This window comes from Rhopalosiphum padi, chromosome 3 (assembly GCF_020882245.1).
Source record: "Rhopalosiphum padi isolate XX-2018 chromosome 3, ASM2088224v1, whole genome shotgun sequence".
NCBI classification, from domain to species: Eukaryota; Metazoa; Arthropoda; class Insecta; order Hemiptera; family Aphididae; genus Rhopalosiphum; species Rhopalosiphum padi.
Genome location: NC_083599.1, coordinates 28075977 through 28100447, shown reverse-complemented (window position 1 = coordinate 28100447; position 24471 = coordinate 28075977). Strand labels below are relative to the sequence as shown.

The 24471-nt window shown below is 28.6% G+C and overlaps 1 protein-coding gene across 2 annotated transcripts; it reads left to right on the top strand.

Annotated features, from left to right (window-relative positions):
- Positions 1 to 6652: 6652 nt before the first annotated feature.
- Positions 6653 to 24243, top strand: LOC132925558 (glycine receptor subunit alpha-4). Of its 2 annotated transcripts, XM_060989946.1 has the most exons (10): positions 6653 to 6770; positions 8269 to 8347; positions 13354 to 14187; positions 18518 to 18704; positions 19664 to 19890; positions 20241 to 20323; positions 20933 to 21067; positions 21539 to 21715; positions 21803 to 22005; positions 22444 to 24243. In XM_060989946.1, exons 1-10 carry the CDS (start codon positions 6767 to 6769, stop codon positions 22621 to 22623), a joined length of 2109 nt encoding a protein of 702 aa, XP_060845929.1. In that variant the 5' UTR covers positions 6653 to 6766; the 3' UTR covers positions 22624 to 24243. The 2 variants fall into 2 exon arrangements, with proteins under 2 accessions (XP_060845929.1, XP_060845931.1); XM_060989948.1 differs by lacking the exon at positions 13354 to 14187.
- The last annotated feature ends 228 nt before the right edge of the window (positions 24244 to 24471 follow it).

The following is a 24471-nucleotide window of genomic DNA, read 5'->3' as shown; positions in this document are numbered from 1 at the left end:
AGCATTAGCTTAGGCGGCGCGGCGGCTGCAGTGATAATAATAATACCGTAGCGGTGAGTAAGAGGAGGGGAGGAGGAACGAGGAAAGGAAAACTTTTTTTTTTTGGCAATGGGTGCTACGAAAAAATATTTTCACGGTTACATGTAGTCGTCGCCACGATTATACTCGTATCGCAGGTCGGAAATTAAGGTCATCTCTATTTTTACGCGGTCACCGACGGCTGTGACTATATTATTACACTACCTATATATAATATTTTTTATTATTGTGAAAATCGTCTAGCGTGGATTTTTACAAAAAAAAATAATAATAATAATATACACACACCTACTATACATTCTATACGTATCATTTTTGCTTGCATTGTCGCCAACGGATCCAGTCCCCTACATATTATCTTAAATTCACCGTATCTTTGAAAAACATATTTATTTATTTTTTGCCCCAAAAAACGTATAAATATTTTTTATTTTATATATTCATATACATAATTATTATGTATTTGTAAACAGTTTGATTTTCCCCTCGGGGCCTTTAATATATTCATTCCTGTTTGGTTTCATTTACGAAATATTCTGAAATGCACGTATGTGTATACTTTTAAATGTCATCGAATTATTTAAACTTAATATTTTAAGTTACTATTCAAAAATAACGGTGGCTGCTCAGAGTAGGTATATCACGCTAAATTGTGCGATTTTAGGATTTAAAATTTTAGATACGTATTTACAATATATTGATATATATTTATCAATAATAATGCTAACAAATAAACTGTATATAAAGTCAATGGTGTGACCAGGGAGGGTTAAGGGGTTGTAACCCCTCCCAAAATTTCTCCGATGTCTGGTATAATAACCTATATGTACTCCCCCCAAAAAATGTTCTAGTTGTGCCACTGTGTAAAGTAGTAGGTTTACTATATTTGTTAAATATATTCGAGATTAACAATATATAAAGGTACTTATGTATTTTCAGAAAACTTTTTTGCTTTTGAGTATGAAATTAAAAATGTTTAATTAAAAAATGCTTATTAATTCAGTATGGTAAAATATTAAAATAATATATAGATATAAACATTTTTGTTTTGTTTTGGTAAAATCTTAATAATAATAAAATAGAATAATGTGCTCTTTAAAATAAAATATTCTTATTTGATGGACAAAGTAGCTAAAAAAAATGTCACCCAGTATAAAACGCATACATTGTATATGCGTATAATCATATATACTTATATATTATCTATAGTATTATTTACGAAATGGTATTGATCGGTCCAAGGTAGTATGGCGCGCGCGTCTATACACACACAGCCAGCCAGCGCTGTGTGAACTTCTACACTACAATAAGCTCGTAAGTCGGAATAATAGTAAATTGTCCAGCGGGTAAAATGTCAAATCAAAACGATTCGATCGCGGAAGAGGTTGGGCTCATCGACGGGATGTTTACGACTATTATAATGTTGTAATTGTAAATATAATTGTAATAAAAACATATTACCTACCTATATTATAAAATAAATAAATAAATAAATTAGGTATCTATACTATTAACTATTAACTTACGACGTAGATATCTTCTATATGATAATAATTACGGTAGGTACTACCCATAGATTTGAAAATTAAATCTATCGCCGTTACTGCCGTTACTGGGAATATATGGAGTAAGACTATTTCATGCACCTCATATTATAGCAGCTCCACAATTATTGTTTTTAATCATTATAATTTATAATATATTATTGAAGTGATTATACTTAGGTATGACTAATTATGTAGTGCAATTACGATAAAAATGTTTACTTTTTAATTTTTATTAAACAATAAAATTCCTTGATAGGTTTTCTATAGATTGCTCAGTGTTTATTTTTAGTAAATTAAACAATGCCTATTTATAATATATATATATATATACAGTAAAAACACTTTATAACGAAACTCGTTACAACGAAAAACTCTATACAACGTAAATATTACATTATAATGGTTGGTTTGATTAATATAACATATTATATAATTCTTATACCCTCTCTCTTACGAAATCACTCTATAACGAATGAAATCTCTTGGTCCCTTCAAATTCGTTATAGAGAGTTTTCGCTGTATATATATAACCATTTAAATCTTGAATAAAACAGATTTTAAAATTATATTTATTTCCTTTGGTAGTTTTCCCCTACACAGTGATTATATAAACACAAGTTATTTATGAATGAAATAAAAAAAAATTCAATTCAATTTTTTATTTATCAAAAATCAGTGCGAAACTGCTATAACTATTATTAATTATCATATTTTTATATTTACACAGTCATATATACAGTTAAATAATAATAAAATAAATCAAATTTACCATTAAATAATAATAGATACAAATATACAATAGTGATACAACTTTAAATTAAAAATATAATATAATATTAAATTTTGAGCTTAGAACATGTAATATTTGTAGTATTATAAACTCGTGTTACATTTTATATGATCCCAAATTAATTTGCTTCTATAAACAACTAAAACGAATAAGCAATGATTGTCCTTTAATACTTTTAAATTATTTGTAATTCTAACAACAGTGCCTATAGTCTATATTAATAATTTTTAATAATTTTAATTACCTACATTTTTACAATCTGATAAACAATACACTGGTTTACTAGAATGCTTCATATTATAATAGTATAACATAATAAATTTATTATTTAAGATGTTATTAATATATGACATAATCTATTGAGTAACCACTAACCCAAATGGCAAATGCTAAAAGAACAAATTATCGATGTGAAAAATTTAAATTAAAAATCTGAAAAAATTATTTTACAGTATAAAATAGTAGGTTTTAAATTTAACTCTCAATCGAATAAATCAGTAAATAATATAATCTAAAATTTAAGCTCAATGAAAAATCAATAAACCTATAGGTATATATAATATATAGGTATAAAAAACGATTCTGAGCGGCGTCAGGTGTTAGCCTCTATTTCTAAGGATATTTTATTAAATATAGGTACCTATTTATATTACTAAGTGCTAAGTAACACGCAGATAAGTTCATGTAGAACTAATTCTTATAATATATTACATATTATAATTATTATTATATTATATATATATACATCAGAATATATTATTAATATTTAATATTAACTATTATAACTCAGATATCGAAATAATGTAGAATAGCGGGAATGATAATATATAAAATATATAATATAGTTTCGTATAGACCGTTAAAGGCAAATTAAGAACATCAAAAATCTATAAAAAATCATTGTGATTATGTATAAGGTATCGATATTTTTGAATGTCTACAAGAATAACATATGAGGAACCTTGTATTAAATTTCGAAGCCCTGTAAAAAAAAAAATTTTAATATTATGAATTTTAATTATAGTTACAACTTTTAACTTAAATGATAGTGTACCTACAAAATAATTTGCGAATTTTTATGATTTTAACGAAATGTTATAAAAATTTGAGTCTATTGTTTATAAAAAAAAGAATTCATATATATTTTCGATATATCTTATTTTTATAATAATAGATTATAAAGAACCACATAACTTTTACCTTTTCAAACCTATTTTAATTAAGAAAATAAGTGTCAACATTTATAGAAATAAAATTAAAATAATTCGAAATGTTTTAAATGTTTTCGGTTAATATATTTTTGATTACAAAAAATAAAAAATTTGTTCATAACCAATTTCGTTAAAATTTGAACTTGAAAAAATCATAAGAAAAATTACAATACTGCTATACGTTAAACTTTTTTTTTTTAAATTCCATTAAGGACAATATAATATGTGAAATCTTATATTATATTTTCTTATGATTTAATTCACTGATTATCTGAATTTTGTTACAGAAACCCCCTCAATATTGAATATTGCAGTTTTTATTGCTTCTATAAATATGGCGTAAAAAAATACATTTCAATGTAAAATCAATACATTCATCAAAAAAGGCGCTCCGGCTCAGAATCTAATATAGTAAAAACATATAAACCATATAATATAAAATATAAACTACCTATATAATATTATGTCTGTATGTATTATAATATAATATATTATGCTATAATACCTATATACCATGAGTAATTCAACACACATAACATGTTAAATATTCCAATGAACAAACTAGGTATATAATATAAAAGTTATATCATAACCCGTAATTTGCTATGACTTTATTGATATTTATTAATTGTTGTTATTTTTTAGATTCTGGTTGAAGCTATGAATATTGAATGAAATATTTTACTTTAATTTTGTGATATAGGTAGTTAGTTAACAAAATATATATTTATTGGTTTTCTATATAAAAATATAATTATTCAATGTTCTTATTATTTTTCATTTCAAAGAAGCTTTGTAAATTTGAACAATTGAGATTCTACGATATTGAGCATCCAAAGACCGATTATTATTTACTAGCAAACATATATTTCAAATCTTTACTCAAAAATTTAAAAGCATTAATATTGTATAGATTTTTAGATTTCATATAAAAGAAATAATGTATCCATTTAGATTTTAGGATTTCTAAATTGTCGAACCTAAACATATACGAGTAAATATCATTAAATATATTCATCTTGTCATTTAATATTATAACATCACTAATTTTAATTACTAGTTTGGTACCTACCTATTTGCTATTATTAATATAGAGTTTATACCGAAGTGATAAATATGTGAAATGACATAATGGCATTTTAAATATCTCACAATTGACGTATAAGATATAACAATTAAATATACGTCAACGTGCTCGTTTATTAATAGTTTGTAATTTGTATACAATCTGCATAAAATATAATATATAGTTACAATAATAATAATAATAATAATTTAATTAATATTTGTTAGATTTAATTTATTTACAAAATTATTAATGTCAGAATTGATTTGTATTTTTAAATAATGCAAGGAATAATTCTGACTTTCCATTACTTTAATGGAATTAACAACGTATATGCACTTTATTTTTGTAAACACCAAAGTGTTATCCCAAAGTAATGTATAAAATTAAAATATTTCTTGTAAAACTTATCTAAAATAAAAATTAATTCAGATAAAATCAAAAACGTACATTATTTTAATTTACTATTAGTTTTTAAAACAAATAAAAATAAACCATGGTAATAAATTATCAAGAAATAACTTACCACTTTTGTTTAAACTTAACTGTACTTATTATTGGTTAAATTGATAAATTATTTATCAAAAATTCGTTGTTTATTTAAATTTGAAAACAACCACGAACGGGGTGGAAATGGTAGAATAGGGTAGGTATTCTATCCTAATCAGCTCATGTATCTAAAACAAAATATTTACCTAAAATAGCTAAATATTTAATGATATGTTACTATTTTTTGTCATCAATTTATTGTGTGAAAAAAAAATGTTTTAACATTTGGATATTAAATACATTTTGTAGGAATTTATATGTATTTATGTATTATTAATATAATAATCAAATATTATTTCGTTTGGTTTTAACTTTTAAATTAAATTATTAGTACAATATAAATTACCTTCATATTACATGTTTTGTAATTAAGTAAATTAAAACCAGCTATTATCTATTTTTACTTTTTAGTAATTTGTTATTTACGTTTTCGCATAAAATACTGAAATAGCCTATACGAAGCGCCTGGTTATAACATTTGTACAAAAAGCCTGCATACCTATTATACAAATGTAAGGCACGAGTCCAATTTATACAGAAATCTAATTTTTTCTTCATAATTATACCGAAACATTTATAGTACACTTTATGATCATTATAATAAAAGAAAAATTAGTTAATACTTGATAATTTTTTTTTAAATTAGTTTTACCACAAATACCTAAAATTCTAACATATAATATCATAATATAATTTATGTATAATATCTTACTCCAAATAATACGTTTAAAAGGCGTGTAAATGTTGCTAAAATTACCTACTAATTGCATTCGACTTTTTATTTTTCATATTTTTTTTTTATATACGAATTTATATCAATCAGCTAAGAACAGAAAAAAGACGTGTAGCTGTATATGAATAATATACACAGCACTAATTTACGATATTATATTATCAGTATTTATTCAGTTGACGTTTTAAATATTATTATTCTGCGACCCGATGGTGTATTATTAACAACAAATTAAAATATAGGTAACGTTATACGCTGAGATTGATTAAACGGCGTATTGATTTTTTTTTTATGAATTGCCCTAGGATAGAAACAAATAGGTTAGGTACATCGAAAACGACGTGTATTAATTGCATTATTTTAAACAAATTGATATGTAGACTTGGAAGTTTTAGTTGTACCATAACATATAATTAATATTACGTGTATTATTAAATTCTATCAATCGACCAACGCACGTTTGTCGACGGAGATTCGTTCGTAAAGGATTGTTTGTCTAAACGCGCAGGTATAGACAAAGCAAAAAAAAAAAAAAACAAAAGTCAACATTATATTGTAATCAGTAATCTAAATTGTATATTTAGGTTTACTAGAGCGTACGCAATGGTATCAGCTTAGTGAATCCTATTATAACCAACGCTTGGGTGTTATTCTATTACACCTGCAAAGGGTCAGCGCCGTGTAAATAATAGTGAAAAAAGAACAGTATACTTTAACCCTCAGTGTCTGCTGTATGTTATGTAACTCAATGTAAGCTATATATATATGTGTGTGTTATGATTGTTGTTTGGTGTCGAACGAGTCAAAACATATTCCGCCATTCAAAATGATATGGGTGAGTAGAACAGATTTTTTTAATCAAAAACGCACTTATCATGTATTAAAAAACACCCGTGACATGCCCACAGAATAATTATGCACTTTGTTTGATTTTTATTATTGAAAATAATAATATTAAGAGTAGTACTACCGTTTAATATACTTTTAATTTTTACGCGTATATATTATAATATGTGTGTATAATATTATGTATACATTGTTGCTATACAATATAGGCTATATTATCTGGTACATGCATATATCTCGACATTTTAAAGTCAGTAGCTATAATTCGTTGGATCTAAACATTCTAAACAACCCCATTTAGAATACGCGAAATAACAATATAATAAAATTATACATAAGAACTGGTAATAATAATTACTGAGAAGCGACACGAGGAACATTCAAATTACCTATACATTTAAAAGCAAAAAAATTATCGCTCTTTCGCGTAAGTACTTATCACTCAATATCGACATAATTGTCTGGTATATAATTTAGTTTTCTATACAATTTTAAAATAAAGCTTTCGTCTTATCTATAATATCAATAAGTTCTTTCTCTATTTTACATCATTTTATGTTATTGATAATTTTATTATAACAACTAACCACCTCTGTATACACGTAGGTAAGTACTTTATTATTACCTATACATGGCTATACATAATATTCTATATCAGCAGTCGTCGTAACGATTTTTAATTATTCTACTTAAACCCGTGACTGTACAGTCGTATAGGTTTAAATGTCAATTTTTAAAACATTGGGTTATTTTTTAAAATATAACGTTCCTTGATCATACAGCATGATTCTATTGATTCTATTACATTATCAGAATGTGAATACTGCAGACTATACGAGTAAAAGCAATTTAAAGTTAAACGAACTAATATAACTTTGGGTGGTGATCCGTGTAATTACTTTTTACTCAATACAGTATCTGCAGCCTACAAAGCGTGATAAATGCGTCTTGTGTCAGGACAACCAGGCACTATTTTTAATTGTAAATAGAGCCATAGTCCATAATATTTTATAAAATTACAGACTAAATGAGACTAAATTTTAGAACTCTGATAAATAAATTACTTAATTTCTCCCTTATAACTAAATTTTTTTTAAGAATATGTATGTAACCACGTCCCTTTATCTTTTTTTTCTAAATAAAGACCATTAACAATGATATAGCGATAATATTATATAACTTACTATTAAAATATACGATCCGTGCGTGTATTCCAACTATACTCATTTACAACGAAAAACAATTAATTAATTAGTTTTTGAATAATATTGTACTTGTTACCATGGCGTTGGACAGGTATTCTATATATTACACATGATATACTGCAAGTTCTCGTTGTACAAAATGTAAATTTAATCTAACATACTTACCTGATAGTGTGTTTAGGAACGTTCGATGTGCATGATATGGTTTTATAATATTATACGAATATCTTGAATATTACACAAATAATAAATATTAACTAGAATTTAACTTTTTTTTTGCAGCGAGTCTAATGACAAATTTGTTTTTTCTGTACGGGATTTATGTTCTTCTTATTATCGGCCAGACCGCACTGAGTTCACAGTAAGTAAATAACCTATTTAACTACACACGTTTCTCTCGGACAAGTGGACAACCGTATCCCAAATTCCCAACTCCATAATCTAATACGCGTTGAACTATAATATACTAATATTGAGTTGGTGTGGCTAATTATTTGTTCGTCTATAACTATTTAAAAAACCATACATGTACTTAATGACAATTATATGATGTTCTACTACTCGGGACACATAGTCGTATATAGTCTGTAAACGTCGTTTAACTAATAATACCAAGTCGATCTTATTACAATTTAAGTACCATCTTACTGTATGTTATGACACTAATTTTTAAATCATCATAAAATAAACATAATTATGAAAACGTTCTTGTACTTATATACACGGCAATTAACATTTTAAATATGTTCTCGAATAAAAATAGAAATGGAAACCTAATAAGTTAAACAAGTTACATAAAAGTAAAACATATAGATATAGGTAATATTTTTCCCTGATAAGTGTTTATGGCAACGGTAGTTCGATATTGATATTTGTAGTTATAGGTACAAAATTTCAACGAATTAAATTACTACAAAATTGCTTGAAATATAAAAATATGGAATATTATCTAAAAGTAATAAATTTATGTTTAAAAATTTATTAGTTGGTCGTTTATTATTGGTTCTCACTTCTCTTCATGTAATGAATGAATAAAGAAATTTTGATTGGACAATGTTCTAATATTAGTTTTTACAAATACATCTAAATATATATGCTAAATATAGTAAATATACTAGCTAAATATGAAATACAATTTTATTTTAGGAGTGAAATGTTGATAACTTTTCGTTCTCAGAATAAACATACTTTTTGTAGTCACATATTTTTTATGTACAAAAGTTTGTTTTATAAAAATATTATTTTTAACTTTTAACATTTTATGGAAATTTAAAAATACAAGAAACACTTGATATGATTATATACTATTGTAGAAGCGTAGAACTCTTAAAATATATACCACTGATATTATGCCATCCATATTAAAGTTTTACAAAATTTCAAATATATTTAGAAAATTTCAAGAAAAAACTAAACTATAAAACTTCAATGATGATCTTTAATCAGAGACAGTTATTCATTTATGTTAATTTTGATTCAATAATAACCAACTCATCACTTATGCAGAACTGTTATATTGTAATATATCAGTCGTAATATTTGAATATTTTGGTATTTGATAATTATAATTTAAACTAGCTACAAATATTTAAATAACGTTCGCATAATATAAAATTCGTTAAACCTGGTATTATAGATATTAAACACAAATTATAACTTATAGCTAAAAATATTATAAATGTATAGCCATAACTAAATAATATACTTACCACTTGATGTGACAATGGAATAAAAACAAATTACTTTTCGTTATTCTGAATTCATAGCATTAAATGTATATATTACGATTACGCGGCTTTTGTCATTTTTCATTCCGACGTTTGTAACCTTCTCACTCCTCAGTCCTCTCTACTGGGTTGATATTACATATTTTATTAGATAATAAAGACACGATAATACCATTTTTTATTTTTTAGAAAATTTTAGTAACGAAATAAATTATAAATCATTTGGGACTTATAGCATTAGCATAGCCATCATAGATGTACCTAATACAATATAGCAGTGAATACAAATACGTTTTACGGTAATTCAAATATAAAATTTTATTTTTGCATGTTTCTAATTTTCTTGCTATATTGATGTATTTCAACGATTTTTAAAAATGTATAGATAATATAATTTTTCAAATTGTATTAATTAAAATGTTGAACGATTAATTGCAAAAATTTGTTTGTTTTTATTATTATTTAGAATAAAAAATAATGGTATTATTATACATATTATGTTAGGTTAACCTCATAATTTCTTATTATTAACTACTAAAATACTAATAATATTAACATTATAAATAACTAATATGATATAAAATATAGTTAAAAATACTATTTGTGTAGATATTTATCACAAAAATATTGCACATTAACATGATCGATAAATACTCAACAAAAGCAATTTGAAACGATTAAAAACAATGTAGTTATCCGAGTTGGATAATCCTAATAGGAGAGCTTTCCTGTTTGAAAACGTTCGAAAACATCTAATAGTTCAATGAGGTCACAAAGGTATTATTAACAACAACGAATTTTTAGTTAATATTAACCTATATTATTATATACACATTTTTTTTTAAACATTCAAAAACCATTTTTTAAGAAATTTGATTTATAATAGTAATATTAAAATATTCAATAACAAAATGTTTTCCATATCAAATAAATCTTTTTTTTTTAAGTTTATTGGATCATATATAAGCGCATAATATAGTGTTATTTTAGTGCTATAAGCCCCGAACTCTGAATTTATGATCAGACGGTTTTATGGATAGGTATTTCAGATATCTACAACATTATCGCGAATAGGTATTCCCAACATTTTATAAGTACATATTATTTAACGCGGAATAATGCGAAAGCTGTTCTCTACGCCGGTTTCAAACGAAAAAAAAAATACCTATTATTTATTAAATCAAGTTACAACTATATGTATAGTATATAATAATATGTAATAAAAACAACAGAATGCAATTGAAGATAATTGATAACGAAGCAATAACCAATTGTGTATAATATACTTTCCAAACGAAATTGTAATTTATTTAACTAAAAATATATGAGTATAAATGATTTGATTTTATAAGATAGTTTTATGGAAACGTATAGAATACTGAATTTAATCACCAACTCCCGTTTGTAAAAGCTCCTATACTAACTACAAACCTCATTTGGCCGCACTTCATTTGGCACTCCCGCAACCACCACTCTTACACCGCATTATTATTCTTATTATTATTTGTAGGCAAACTCATCTCGCTGTCTATTAATTGCCCGTGGAGTGTTTTTAGACCGACCACTATAAATGCCTGCACATCCAACTCCACTGACCCAGCCATGTAGTTCTAGCTATGAAAAAAAAATGTACAAGCAAATTGTGGAACGCCGGTTCTAGTATTGTCATAAAATATAGGTACTTAAAACAGTTTACTTACATAAATATAATTCAATACTCGCTCATAAGTCACGTCCTGAGAAAAATCATAAATGGAAATTCACGTGATGTAATGGTATCAAACTCACGTACAGAATTATAATTACTTACAAATGTTATGACTTTATGATTATATAATCAACCAATATCCTTGTCTAATCGTCTAACTTACTCATAAATATTTAAAAAAATAATAAATAAAACTAGAACTCATTGGAACACATAATTTGCTTCGACAAGATCAATTTTACGTAGATATACACAAACAAGTTACTTATAAATAATAACAATGTACTTCATATATTATGGTATTTATATTTATCAATGTATCATATGTATTAATCATTTTTACATTTATGATACTATACATTTTCAACATAAAATAATACAGACAATAAAATACTCTAATACTACTACAATACTTAATGAAAATAAAAAATGGGGGATTCACATTGGCATTAAACATAAGACGCCTGAGTGGTTCATTTGATATATATTTGCTGGTGCAAATTAGAGTAAAGAATGGTGTGTGGGATCTGGTGTGTCTTGCTATAACTTAAAAATGTATTAATGATGAAAAGTAAGAAGTTTTACTACATAACAATTCATAAAAGAATTTAAGTTCTAAAGTCCCTCTACAATTAACTAAAGCGAGTCTAATTCGATAAAATATATCACTCTATTTCTATTTAAAAAAATAAATAAATAATGTTCTTATACGTCTGTGTTTAAGTACCAGGTAATCGGCTCTTTTTCCGATTAGAATATCAAAAATAATAGACCAATATGAAATCCAATTGTATATAACACTATATTATATAGACATATAGTATATACACAAAAATAAATAAATAATAAATGTATACGGTATACTAATCGACATAACAATTAAATTATGTAACGAACCATCCCGGACAGCGATAAAATATTTATGGCCGGTCAAAAATCGCCTGATGAAAACTTAGTACTTTATTTTGGATCGCAGGCACTTCACGCATAAACGCCGCCAGTTTACGATTTCCAGAAAATTTTAAGTGTCCAATACACATTCTTAATCTCTGAGCATCGCGAAACTCGTACACAGTCGTATTAGTGGCCCCAAAACCGCTATACCCGGTGCCCGCACAAAAACAGCGACTGCCATAATGTGTACTGGTAGCTATGTGAAAGTACATATAATCATATTATGCAACTTTGAATTGGCTGGATGTATGAATACGAAACTACTTAAATAATCAACAATTAGCACTGTTTAAATATTTTTAATATTCATCTTATTAATATATTAAGAGTAATACATATAGTACATAAACTAATACAAATCAAATAATTTATGTCAAAACGACACAGATACACATATAATATAAATAAAATAACTAATTTCAGTATTTATAAAATTAATAAGTACAAGACTACATTATGATTTTAATATTTGAATTTATATTTAAATGACTATAGTTATTTCGAAAACTTTAGTATACTTTTTAAATAGGTAACGAATAATTATTAACTATAATAATAGACACGGAGAATTAATCCTTCTAAAAAGAACACCAATATAAAATAAAGAAACTGCTTATGGTATCTTAGTAATGATTATCCCCCCCCCCCCCCGCCAATAATAAGCCGTCACACATTTCTGAAGTGAAACTTCTTAACGGAGACGACTAAAAGAAATGGATTATCGTCACACGTCATTGATTGGGAGTTACGACACTTAAGTCTTGACCCACGCCCTCACATTCTTTGCGCACTCGCTCATCGCGTAGTGACTGGATGACCGACGCCCTCGGCGTTTAGGTCTGACCTCGCGGAGAGAAAGAAGTTTCACTTCATCCCCGCGTACTCGCAACACTCGCGACTGATTTCGATTTATCCAGCCCGCGTTTACTGCCGCTTATATATATCGTATTTGCCTACTGCAGGTTTGCGCGTTTACAGGAAATGTCGGCACTGTTACGCGCGGCATCACAAACGATCCGCCAGCCCGACGTTCAGGTACCGGCCGCACGTGTCGGCGTGCGCGTCGCCGTCGTCCACCGTGGCCGCATCCAACGACGACGGCTGCGAAGAAACGCAACGGCCGTCGACCGAACAGCCACCGGTGCGGTGGCGGTTACCCGCACCGTCGCCACCGACGACTCAGTCACCATCACCGCCGCCGCCGCCGCAATCGTCACCACCACCGTCATCACCACCACCGTCGTCCATCACCGACGGCTGGACGCCGGGCCGCGGCAGGCTGCACAAACACCTGTTACTGGTCACCGGACAGGTGTACCACGAGTTCATTGGCGAGTGTTCGGTCACGGAACAAGCGCGCGACCTGCACGAACTCGGCTCGATGCTCCGGCGTGAACCCGTCCCGGGCGACTTCGTGCTGGTCCAGGTGGGCACGGGCTGGAGGCTCAACGTCCGGCTGCTGGACGTGCTGGTCGACAGGCTGGGCAACGTGTCCGTGTACGCGGACAAGAAGTATTACAGCAAAACGATGACCAAACACTGCCGGAACATCGGCGACCGGTGCACGCTGCTCACCAACCTGGTGCCCGTTATCGAGCAGCTGGAACGGCCACAGGAATTCGGCGACGGCGGCGGTGTCGCCATGTACGATCCGGACTGGATTCCGGTGCCCGCCGTACCGCCCCTGCCCCGCAACTTCACCGGCGACACCGAGAAGCAAATCGAATACCTGACGTGGCGGCTGTGCGTCCGAGACAGGCGTCAAAATTTCTACTACAAACTCGACCAGGACTCACTGCGGTCCCCCTTGAGGTATACGCGCCGCTTCGGCCACAACCGCCACCCGCAACCCAAAACCCGCTTGTCCGTCCACCCACACACACACACACACACACATACACACACACACACACACACACACACACACACACATACACACACACCGGGGACGTAGCGTGCATGTAATATAAGCACCGCAGTCGACTGCTTACATTTAAAAAAAGCGAAACACAAGAAGTTTATAGGTATTTACTGTTTTGATAATAGTATTTGAAATGAACTATTGATCAATTCAACAGTCGAAGTCACCGTCCTACATTCGAACTGAGGAGGGGGGAGGAACGATTCATTTAATCATTTTCATTGTATTATAATATAATAATATTTTATACATTACGTGTAACACATTATATGTTACGAAACTGCTTACGCCAGACCATCATGACTGCGATATGTATATAGGTTCAACGTTCAAAGTCGTAGCTGAGCTCATTATAATACAGAGTACACTGTTTGTAAGCGGTTTTGGTATTATACCTAATTAAAGACATAAAGTTACATTGTACACCACACGGCTATTTTATATGTTTTTTAATTTGTTTTCCTTTATTTTCGATTACTACAAATTGTGTTTTTGAAAAAAATGTTTGGATTCTATTACGAGTTATTACTTATTTTACTATGGTTTATAATAATATTATTGTATTAGTTTATTTTATTAATTTCCCGATGGATCTGACATCAAGTTCTTGTGATGGTATTATTATAATATATTATTTATATTCATACCTAATTATTTTAAATACTCGTATTATTGAATATCATTATATTATGTCATATAGTCAATTCTTTCGAGTTAGGTTGAAATTGAAAACTTTAGCTGAAAAACAAAAATATTTTTAGTAAAGGCGGATCTACTCTAAAACTTTCAGATTTTGTAACGAAATGTAAATAAAAACCTGTTTTTCTGCTTATATTTTCTTGAAACCCACGCTACGCCACTGATACACTGATACACACACACACACACACACATCGTTGGTGCAACTTTGGACTAACGCGGAGACTTGACTTAACCATGTATGACTAACAGTCGACCCAAAGACCTTGATAGTTGATTGTCACTGAGCCCGTAAAAAAATAGTCCTCCCTTTTTACTATAGTACAGGCTCCCAAATTTAAAATCAGGAGTTGACACAAAATAATTAATATATACCCGCGGGCACAATATATAATATTATATATAAATAATAAATATAACATAAATTATTCTTTTACTAACCAGACAACCAGTAACCATCACCCCTTAAGTGTCATAAAATTTGTAGTTATTAAACTAACCACCGCCCTTAAAAGAATTAAACGAAACTTTTTGAACATTTTAATTCTATAACAACGTTTAAGTGAACACATAGACCTGATTACAACGGGTCGTCAACTTTTCATGATACTTCAAAACACAGGGTAGGTACTATAATATATTATATATAATTCTCGTTATATTTGTATTCATAGTTCATACAATTTCTAAAAAAATCCACATTTAAAAATGAAAAAACCATTAATCCAGTATACGAAATTATTAAAATTTTGTAATTAAAATGTATTATGTAATAAAATCAACGTACTACTTATGCAAATGATATAATGTCTATTGTACGTTTTTAGAATGCTTCATACCTATAAGATATTACTATAAAGATTGAACAGTATAAATAATCCATTATAGGCTAATAACCCAAGATGATGTAACTTAAACCAATAAAAATATAATTGAAACATACATCGAATTTCGTTCAATTGTTTTACTACATAAATATTTTGTTAAATTTAAAATTGTTCGATTATATGTAAAATATTGTCAAGTTTATTTTTGCTACATAATTTATAAAATACCTATTATGTTTAGTATAAATATCAGGACTCCAGCAGCCCCCTTCCATTACTTAAAATACTATAGTTACGCGAATTTAATAAACTGATCATTCTATGGTACAATTGGTATTTGGTACACAAAAATAATAATAATAATGTATTGTTGTAAAGTATAAGTACAGTTTAAAGAAACCACTAGCCAACTGTGTATCATATTATATTAATATTTCGTAATAATAAACAGTAAATACTAGATATAATATATTTATACCAGCTATTATACCGTGAATTATGTTATGATATAATGTCTCTATAGTAATATAATAGCCTAGACTATATTATACTATAGGCATTATAACTGTACATAACATAAGTACTTATAATATGATATATTGTAGGTATCAGTGTACGATGCCTATCACGAGCGCGAATTTGGAGAGGGTAAAGCTAGGGGAAATTGAATTGCCCTCCCAAGATTTATATAACATTTAATGCGCAATAAATTTATAATATGTATTTTTAATTAGGTTTTTTTTCTATTTCGAAAAAACCTAATCAACTGCAACCATAACTGGTTACTATCTATTAACTATTTATTAACTTATAAGAATTATTAAGATTATATCAGCGCACTTGTTTTCACTCTCTGGACCATACACAACATGACAAATTACCGTTCAGCAGAACCAATTTTGCATTGTTCGTTTTAATATTAAAGTAAATAGATGACCAAAAATTCGATCGTCGCGAACTGTTGCATTTTGCTAAACAGTGTACCTATACTATTTTCGTATAAATAGATAGATACTGGTGATATAATGAGACGTCTTCAAAAATGACGTACCTTTACGTCCATTCACTTTTAATCTATACGTAGAACAATCGTCGGTCCAATTAAAAGTCTTAATGTATAGACTATAGAGGTATACAGCCATGGGAAATCGGGATTTATATCTATCGATATTGTAATAACAAACAACATTATGAAGGAACTAATTGAACGTACTGAACCAGTATTACTGGTACTTACGAGTTAAGACTTACTGAGGAAAAACATAAAATACTATAGAGGCTTAATTATTGTTAAATACATAGACAATAGAGTGCTAACATGACTTTAGTGACTTCCAATCTTAAATAAAGTTTTCGATTTTTTAAATATATTGGAATTTAAATATTATTCTGCAATCAGTCACGTTATTTCAGTTACATTGATATTTATTACTATTCTGGTATCTTCAGGAAGCTCGAAATGCATACGAATATGCACATTTACATGGACTACTGACAACAGTGACATGCCTAATTAAATTTCATATTCTACGAGTAGTATGGATTTAATTACCTGATATACCTATTTATGTGTACTTAATAATATATTTTATTGAATTTTTGTTATTTAAATGTAACTTAATAGATTCAACAATTTAATCATTTTAAATTTACTATTATTATTTTTGAATATAAACTTTACAATAATTAATTTTTTTTTTTTTTAATTTTTAATATCATTATCAAATATAATTTTAAAAGTTAAAATATACCTTTTGTTTATTTTTATTTTTAATACTTAAAAAATATTATTATACTTAATACGTATAATAAATCACAAATTCTTATACTTACAATATAAATATTAACGCATATTCACGCATCATATACTTATAATATAACAATATAATTTATAGTATTATATATTATAGTTTATTGTACTATGCATAGGCGCAACTAGAGCTCTATTTCTGGGTAGGCTAAATTGATATCAGCAACCCTCCTAGTTGCGCCTATGGTACTATGTCTTAGTCAATGTATATGTTTAAAAATAATAAAATAAATCACATATAAGTCTAGCGGAAATAGCAAGATGCTGAGGGGAAATTAATTTTTGTACTGACAGCATCTTTGATGCACAATAAAATAATTTAAAATATTAGCCAATTCTAAAATTATTGTGAATTTTTGATGTGTGTGTTTTTGTGTGTTGAGTTTATATTTAAAATATGAATTTTTATTATATTTGTAAGCTATCTTAAATGTTAGCATTCTTATGGGCACCGATATCTTGATCTAGTCGCGTCTATATACAATATTTATAAAGGTAGGCCAGAGTCAGATCGTAATAGTATCTATAATAAACTCGTCTTTCTATACATCTACACATACTACATACACATATTTATACATCCATGAAATCTGCCAAAAAAGTAATGGCGCAAAGTGGCGAAGCTGTACATTTATTAGATGCCTCACCTAATTTTAATTTTAGTTTCTGGTTGAACTTACAAATTTCTTTAAAGTAAATTATCACCCTATAGCACCCACACTAAGGACATTTTGTATCAAAACTAGACCATAATGGTACTATGTATTTTGTAGTTTTTTGTATAATTTTGAAAAATCAAAAAAAAAATTGTATTACCCTTCCAAATCCCCTTCCAATTTTATTGCCGTTTTCCTATAGCCACCGTGTACAATTACAATGTTTCAGTGATCAGAGCGACATCGCTGAGAGCGACAATGTCGTCTTCGAAACCAGCTTGTCACTCACCGATATACTACCGATCAATCCAAAGAACTACGACAAAAACCGCGCGCCAAAAGTACAAGGGCAACCGACTATTGTTTACTTTCACGTCACCGTGCTGTCTTTGGATTCCATCAACGAAGAATCCATGGTAAACCTACAAATCAACGTTACATTTAATGTGAATTATATATCATATCGTTTATTTATACCATTATATACGTACGACGCTCCACTATCCTCAGCCTAGGACTATATAGTCACATCAAAATAACAATTGCAGACAATCAACTAGCAATAACGGTCCTTTTAACATAAATTTATAATAATTGTATTATTATATATATAAAATGTATTATAATAATAATAATATAAATGCAGTAGGTATTAAAATCGTATGGTAATCGTAAAATTAGTTTTTTTCTACTCACTTCGTCAGTAGGTACACTTGCCAAAATTAAAATAATACATAAAGTTTTGTTATAATGCATTATTATGCGTGATAAACATTACTATCGGTAATATCCATTTCACACAAATAATACGTCTTGCAGGCTAATTTATAATTTAGAATACCGGGAGGATTTAAAATGTTCCTTAAAAAAGCTGTCATTAATAATTTTAATTAATCTTAATTTCTTTAAAGATTATCCAAGTGACGTATTAAAGACTTACCTAATAAATATAAGACAATTAAATACCAAAACCTATGTACAATTTTAAACCAACTAGGGCCCTTAAATAGTATAATAATATAATATACCCTGTATAGGCGTTAGACCCCTGTATGACTGTATGATTGATACTCAATTAGCACCCTGCAATTACGCCAGTGGATAACAAGCCATCCTGATCGAAATGTAAATCCAACTGACCAATTAGTTATTTCATTGAGTATCATTTCTAATAATCATTATATAAAAACGTTATCACAATTTTTTACTATTATTAGCATTGACAAAAATAGAGATGGGAAAGGGGTGCTTGGTAGGCCTAAATACGTCTATTTCCACGACTGTAAATAGATGTGAAGGGATCAATTTATCACGATTATTTTACCTATAACAGACGGATACAACTACAGGGTGGTAACACGTTTCTTGGTTCCAGACGTACGTTGCGGACATATTTTTGGCGCAAAGCTGGCGGGACCAAAGACTTCGGCTTCCAGAAAACATGAGCGAAGACTACCGTATACTGGACGTCGAATGGTTGCACGATATATGGCGACCCGATTGTTTCTTCAAAAACGCGAAAAAAGTCACGTTTCACGAGATGAGCATACCCAACCATTATTTGTGGCTGTACCACGACAAGACGCTGCTGTATATGTCAAAGTACGATGAATCGTGAAATTGAGACAAACGCGGATGAATGAAGAGTAAAACGCGTAACGTTACTCCTCGAAATATTTTTCATTATATATTACGTACCAACATAAACTATACGTAATATATAATTATGTACATATACATATTGCTTTGTTTTTTTCTTGCACTTTACTTACTAAAATACCTAAAACGCATTGTGCTATACACTCAGTTGTTAATTTAACAATAATTTTAGTCGATAATCGACACGATTGCTCTAACTTCGTCAAACGCTTACACATTTGTCTGTGACCCATGTAGATTTACACGTATGTTACTATACTATATAATCTAAACGCAAATTTTTTCTCCACTAGATTGACGCTGGTATTATCGTGTGCAATGAAATTTGAATCGTATCCGCATGACACACAAATATGTTCAATGATGATAGAAAGCCGTGAGTGTAACAAAATATGTTTATAAATAAAAATATATATACGAATATAATATATAGATATATAAGCACCGTCAGGATATTTATTAATTGATAGCGATACTAGATATTTTTCCATTTTGCTTGAGTTATCAATTACACAATTTTTGATAATTTGTAAAAAATATTATATATATAGTTACCTATTATTATTTTAGAAATATATAATCTGTAACTAATGGTAACCATTTAAAAAAACAAAAAATATTCAATTTTCATGAACTAAAACTAAATTCATGCATGAATTACTCCATAACAAATCAAGCTACCACCTATATAGGTATAACCCTTTGAGTCTATAAAGAATTTATTGATAAACATTTTAATAAAATATGATTAACTATTATAACATCGATTAACTTATAGCTACAAATTGTAGCCTACAATTTTAAGAAAATATGTTGTTCCTAAAGCCCAATATTCTTATGTTATTTTAATAGCCAGTATAGGTATTAAAACAATATATTATACTATACTTATTTAATCAATATGATTATCTTTAGTATTTACCAACTATTTATTAAAATAAAGGTAAATATTATTATTATAATGCGTTATTATTTAACTTTTCAGTGTCTCACACAACTCACGATTTGGTTTTTATATGGAATATGACGGATCCATTAGTGGTAAACCCAGATATCGAATTACCTCAACTTGATATATCAAACAACATAACTACTGATTGCACAATAGAATACTCAACAGGTGTGAATAATATATTACTATTAATTAATATTTGAATAATAAACGTTAAACACACGTGTAGGTAATAGGTATGTTATAAAGACTACAAAGCCCCAATAAACCGAAGAACTCCCAAAAAAATCTCTATAGTCGCTCTAAATTATAATACTTATGTATATACAACAATAACTAATACAATTACTAATAAGTAATATAATATAATATTATTACCTATTTATTGTAAAAATTATTATACTCTTTATATGAACTACATAAGTAAATACCCTCAAAATAAACCATAAAATACGAAATATAGGATTTTCTGTTAAAAATGAATACAATAAAAATAATATAATATCGGATTACATGAAGTCTTTTTTTTTCGTCAATTCCGGTATAGATGAGAGACTACTATCAACCTATTAAAATTACATATTAATATGAAAAATAACTTGTATTGAATCGATTTCCTATATAGAGTTTAATTTATAGGGAATTTCACATGTTTGGCCGTGATGTTCAATCTACGAAGACGCTTAGGTTACCATTTATTCCACACATACATCCCATCAGCACTCATCGTTGTTATGTCGTGGATTTCATTTTGGATAAAACCCGAGGCTATACCAGCTAGAGTAACTTTGGGCGTAACTTCGCTATTGACACTCGGTAACACATATAAACCGATTGAATAAATCAATAATATCATAATAAACATAATCATTAATCATATTAAAAACAATTATTTTCATGCAGCCACACAAAACACTCAATCACAACAGTCCCTTCCACCTGTATCCTACGTAAAAGCCATCGACATATGGATGTCTTCGTGTTCGATTTTCGTTTTTCTGTCTTTAATGGAGTTCGCCGTCGTCAATAACTACATGGGGCCGGTGGCGACCAAAGTGATGAAAGGATACTCAGAAGAAGATATCCGAGGAGGTGACGACTTTAAGGTATACTGTATACAGATTAAAGTTATAAAAGATATTTAAGTCTTAAACCACTAACGAGTGAATACATTAAAAATTATATTTTTGACTTATTTTTATTTAAAAATTTTATATTTTATTTTATTCATAATTTAAAAACAAAATAATATTTTGTTATTTTATCTAAAAAAAATTAAATAAAATTGTGAATTTTATCGATCAATAGAGGTTGTGAACCCACGGCTCTATTACCTAACGCATAATCAGTGACGTAATTGGGAAAAAATTTAGGAGGGCAATATAATATATTTATTATTATCAAAACCCGGACACCTCTTCCCCTTGGTTAAAATATATACCTTTACCCCTCAAAAAATTGTCAGGGGGAAAGTACTCCCTTTCCTCCCCCCCACAATTACGCCACTGCGTACAATAATAATAATATTTCGATTTTGATCTTAGGAACTGGACCCGAAAAGCCGAAGTCCGATTAGAAGTGTAGCCACCGTAGCCGCGGCACCGCAGTACCCGACTTTCTGTAACGGCCGCGCAATCGCACTGTACATCGACAAGTTCTCACGGTTCTTTTTCCCGTTTTCGTTTTTCATCCTCAACGTCGCCTATTGGACATCATTTTTGTAAGCGACTATACACCTAAGTTTACATAAATGGCAAGACTAACGGCTTTTGGCCTTGCATGTCTTATATGTATAACACACGACGTACATTCGCACTATACGTCTGCATATAACTTCATTGTCGCCGTCACATACGCTACGACGATGCAAAATATGTAAATTTTGCTATTATTGTTACTTCTCGTACGAATTTCCTAGGTAACCATATAGATGTACCCAATGATGTACCTTTTACCTATCTACCTACTATGCTCTACTATAATAATGAATTTTTATTTTATTTTAGTAAAACATATCATATTATATTAAGTCGCTGTAATAATATTTTGTGTAATTGATTAATATTAATTATCATTTACCAATCTATATGCGTTTGTTTAATGAATTATGTATGTGTGTGATTGATTTTTAGGTATAGTTGTAGCCGTATAGGTACCTAAGCGTGTGTTTTTAAGTTAAATACTTTATATTATTTTGCATTGATATTGATGTACAAATCGATATGCAGTAGGTACTATATACCTACCTATGTATACATTAACAACTGTTATTATGACCGTTTATAACGACATTAAAAATCCTGACAAAAAAATTATATTTTATCTAATTTTACTAACAACCGTATGTCCGTATTATAAATAACTAATAATAGGCCGAGTTTGGAAGTCATATAAGGTAGAATCAACATATTATGATAACGAATATCTTGGATATGCAAATTAAAATTAAAACATATTAATTATTAGTTGGTATCTACATTATTATTATTTTTATAAAAAAAACTACTATTACTTATATTATATGAAAGAAATGTGGTGAAAAACTATTTAGATAAAGATAATAATAATACATTGTCAGGTCATAATAATAAAACAAGGTATTATCAAAAAGTTTTGGTTTAAGGGAAAAAAAATATTATTGTTATTTTACACAAACCTTGAAATAATTGGGTAGGAAATAGGCACATAAGTAGTAAAAGAAAAACGTATTTTTTTTTTGAAAATATAAAAACTAAAAAATATGCACTGTTTATCTAAAACTGACAAAATATGCATTTAAAATTTTCGTTTTTAAACTTGTCATTAGATTGAATGGATTTTTAACTTTGTCCGTTATAGATTGAGAGTATTTAAAAAAATATGGAATTCTTACACCTTAAATACTAATCATATAGATTAAACCTATTTTTATTATTAATAAATAAATTTAAAAATGGATTTCTGCTAACCATATATTTTTGTCGTGCTAACCTCAGTGTCGTAATAAACGGTTTTTTTTTAAATTTTTTTTTTTTTGTACTTTAAAATATGTAATATGTATCTATGGTTAATGTGTACTCACAAAACACTATGGTTAATAAAATTATTGTTTCTAACTCATCTTTACTCTTATATCATACTAAAGTAATATAACTAGAATAATATATAATAATTAATAATTATATATACATTGTTCTTATTAAGAAACTACCTACTAATTTAATGAAAAACGTATGGATAAATAATGTAGTGAAAGTATATTGTAATACTTATTGATTAAATTGTGTACACACAAATGAAACAATTATTTAATGATAATAAATTTCATACTTAATTAAGCAATAAATCCAATTTTTAACATTAAACTCTGTGTAAGTGTAATAATTTAAACAGTATGTGAATACTATAATGTAAAATATAAATTTAATATTATATTATAAAATAGTAGGTGCCTATGTTAACATAATATAATTATAATTTATAATATACAATGATATACAGATAAATTGATATTAGCAGGCCCAGCTCAAGCATTGATGTATGTATGGAGCAGGTAGCTGGACAAAACTTAAAATGTGCACCTTATTTTTGTC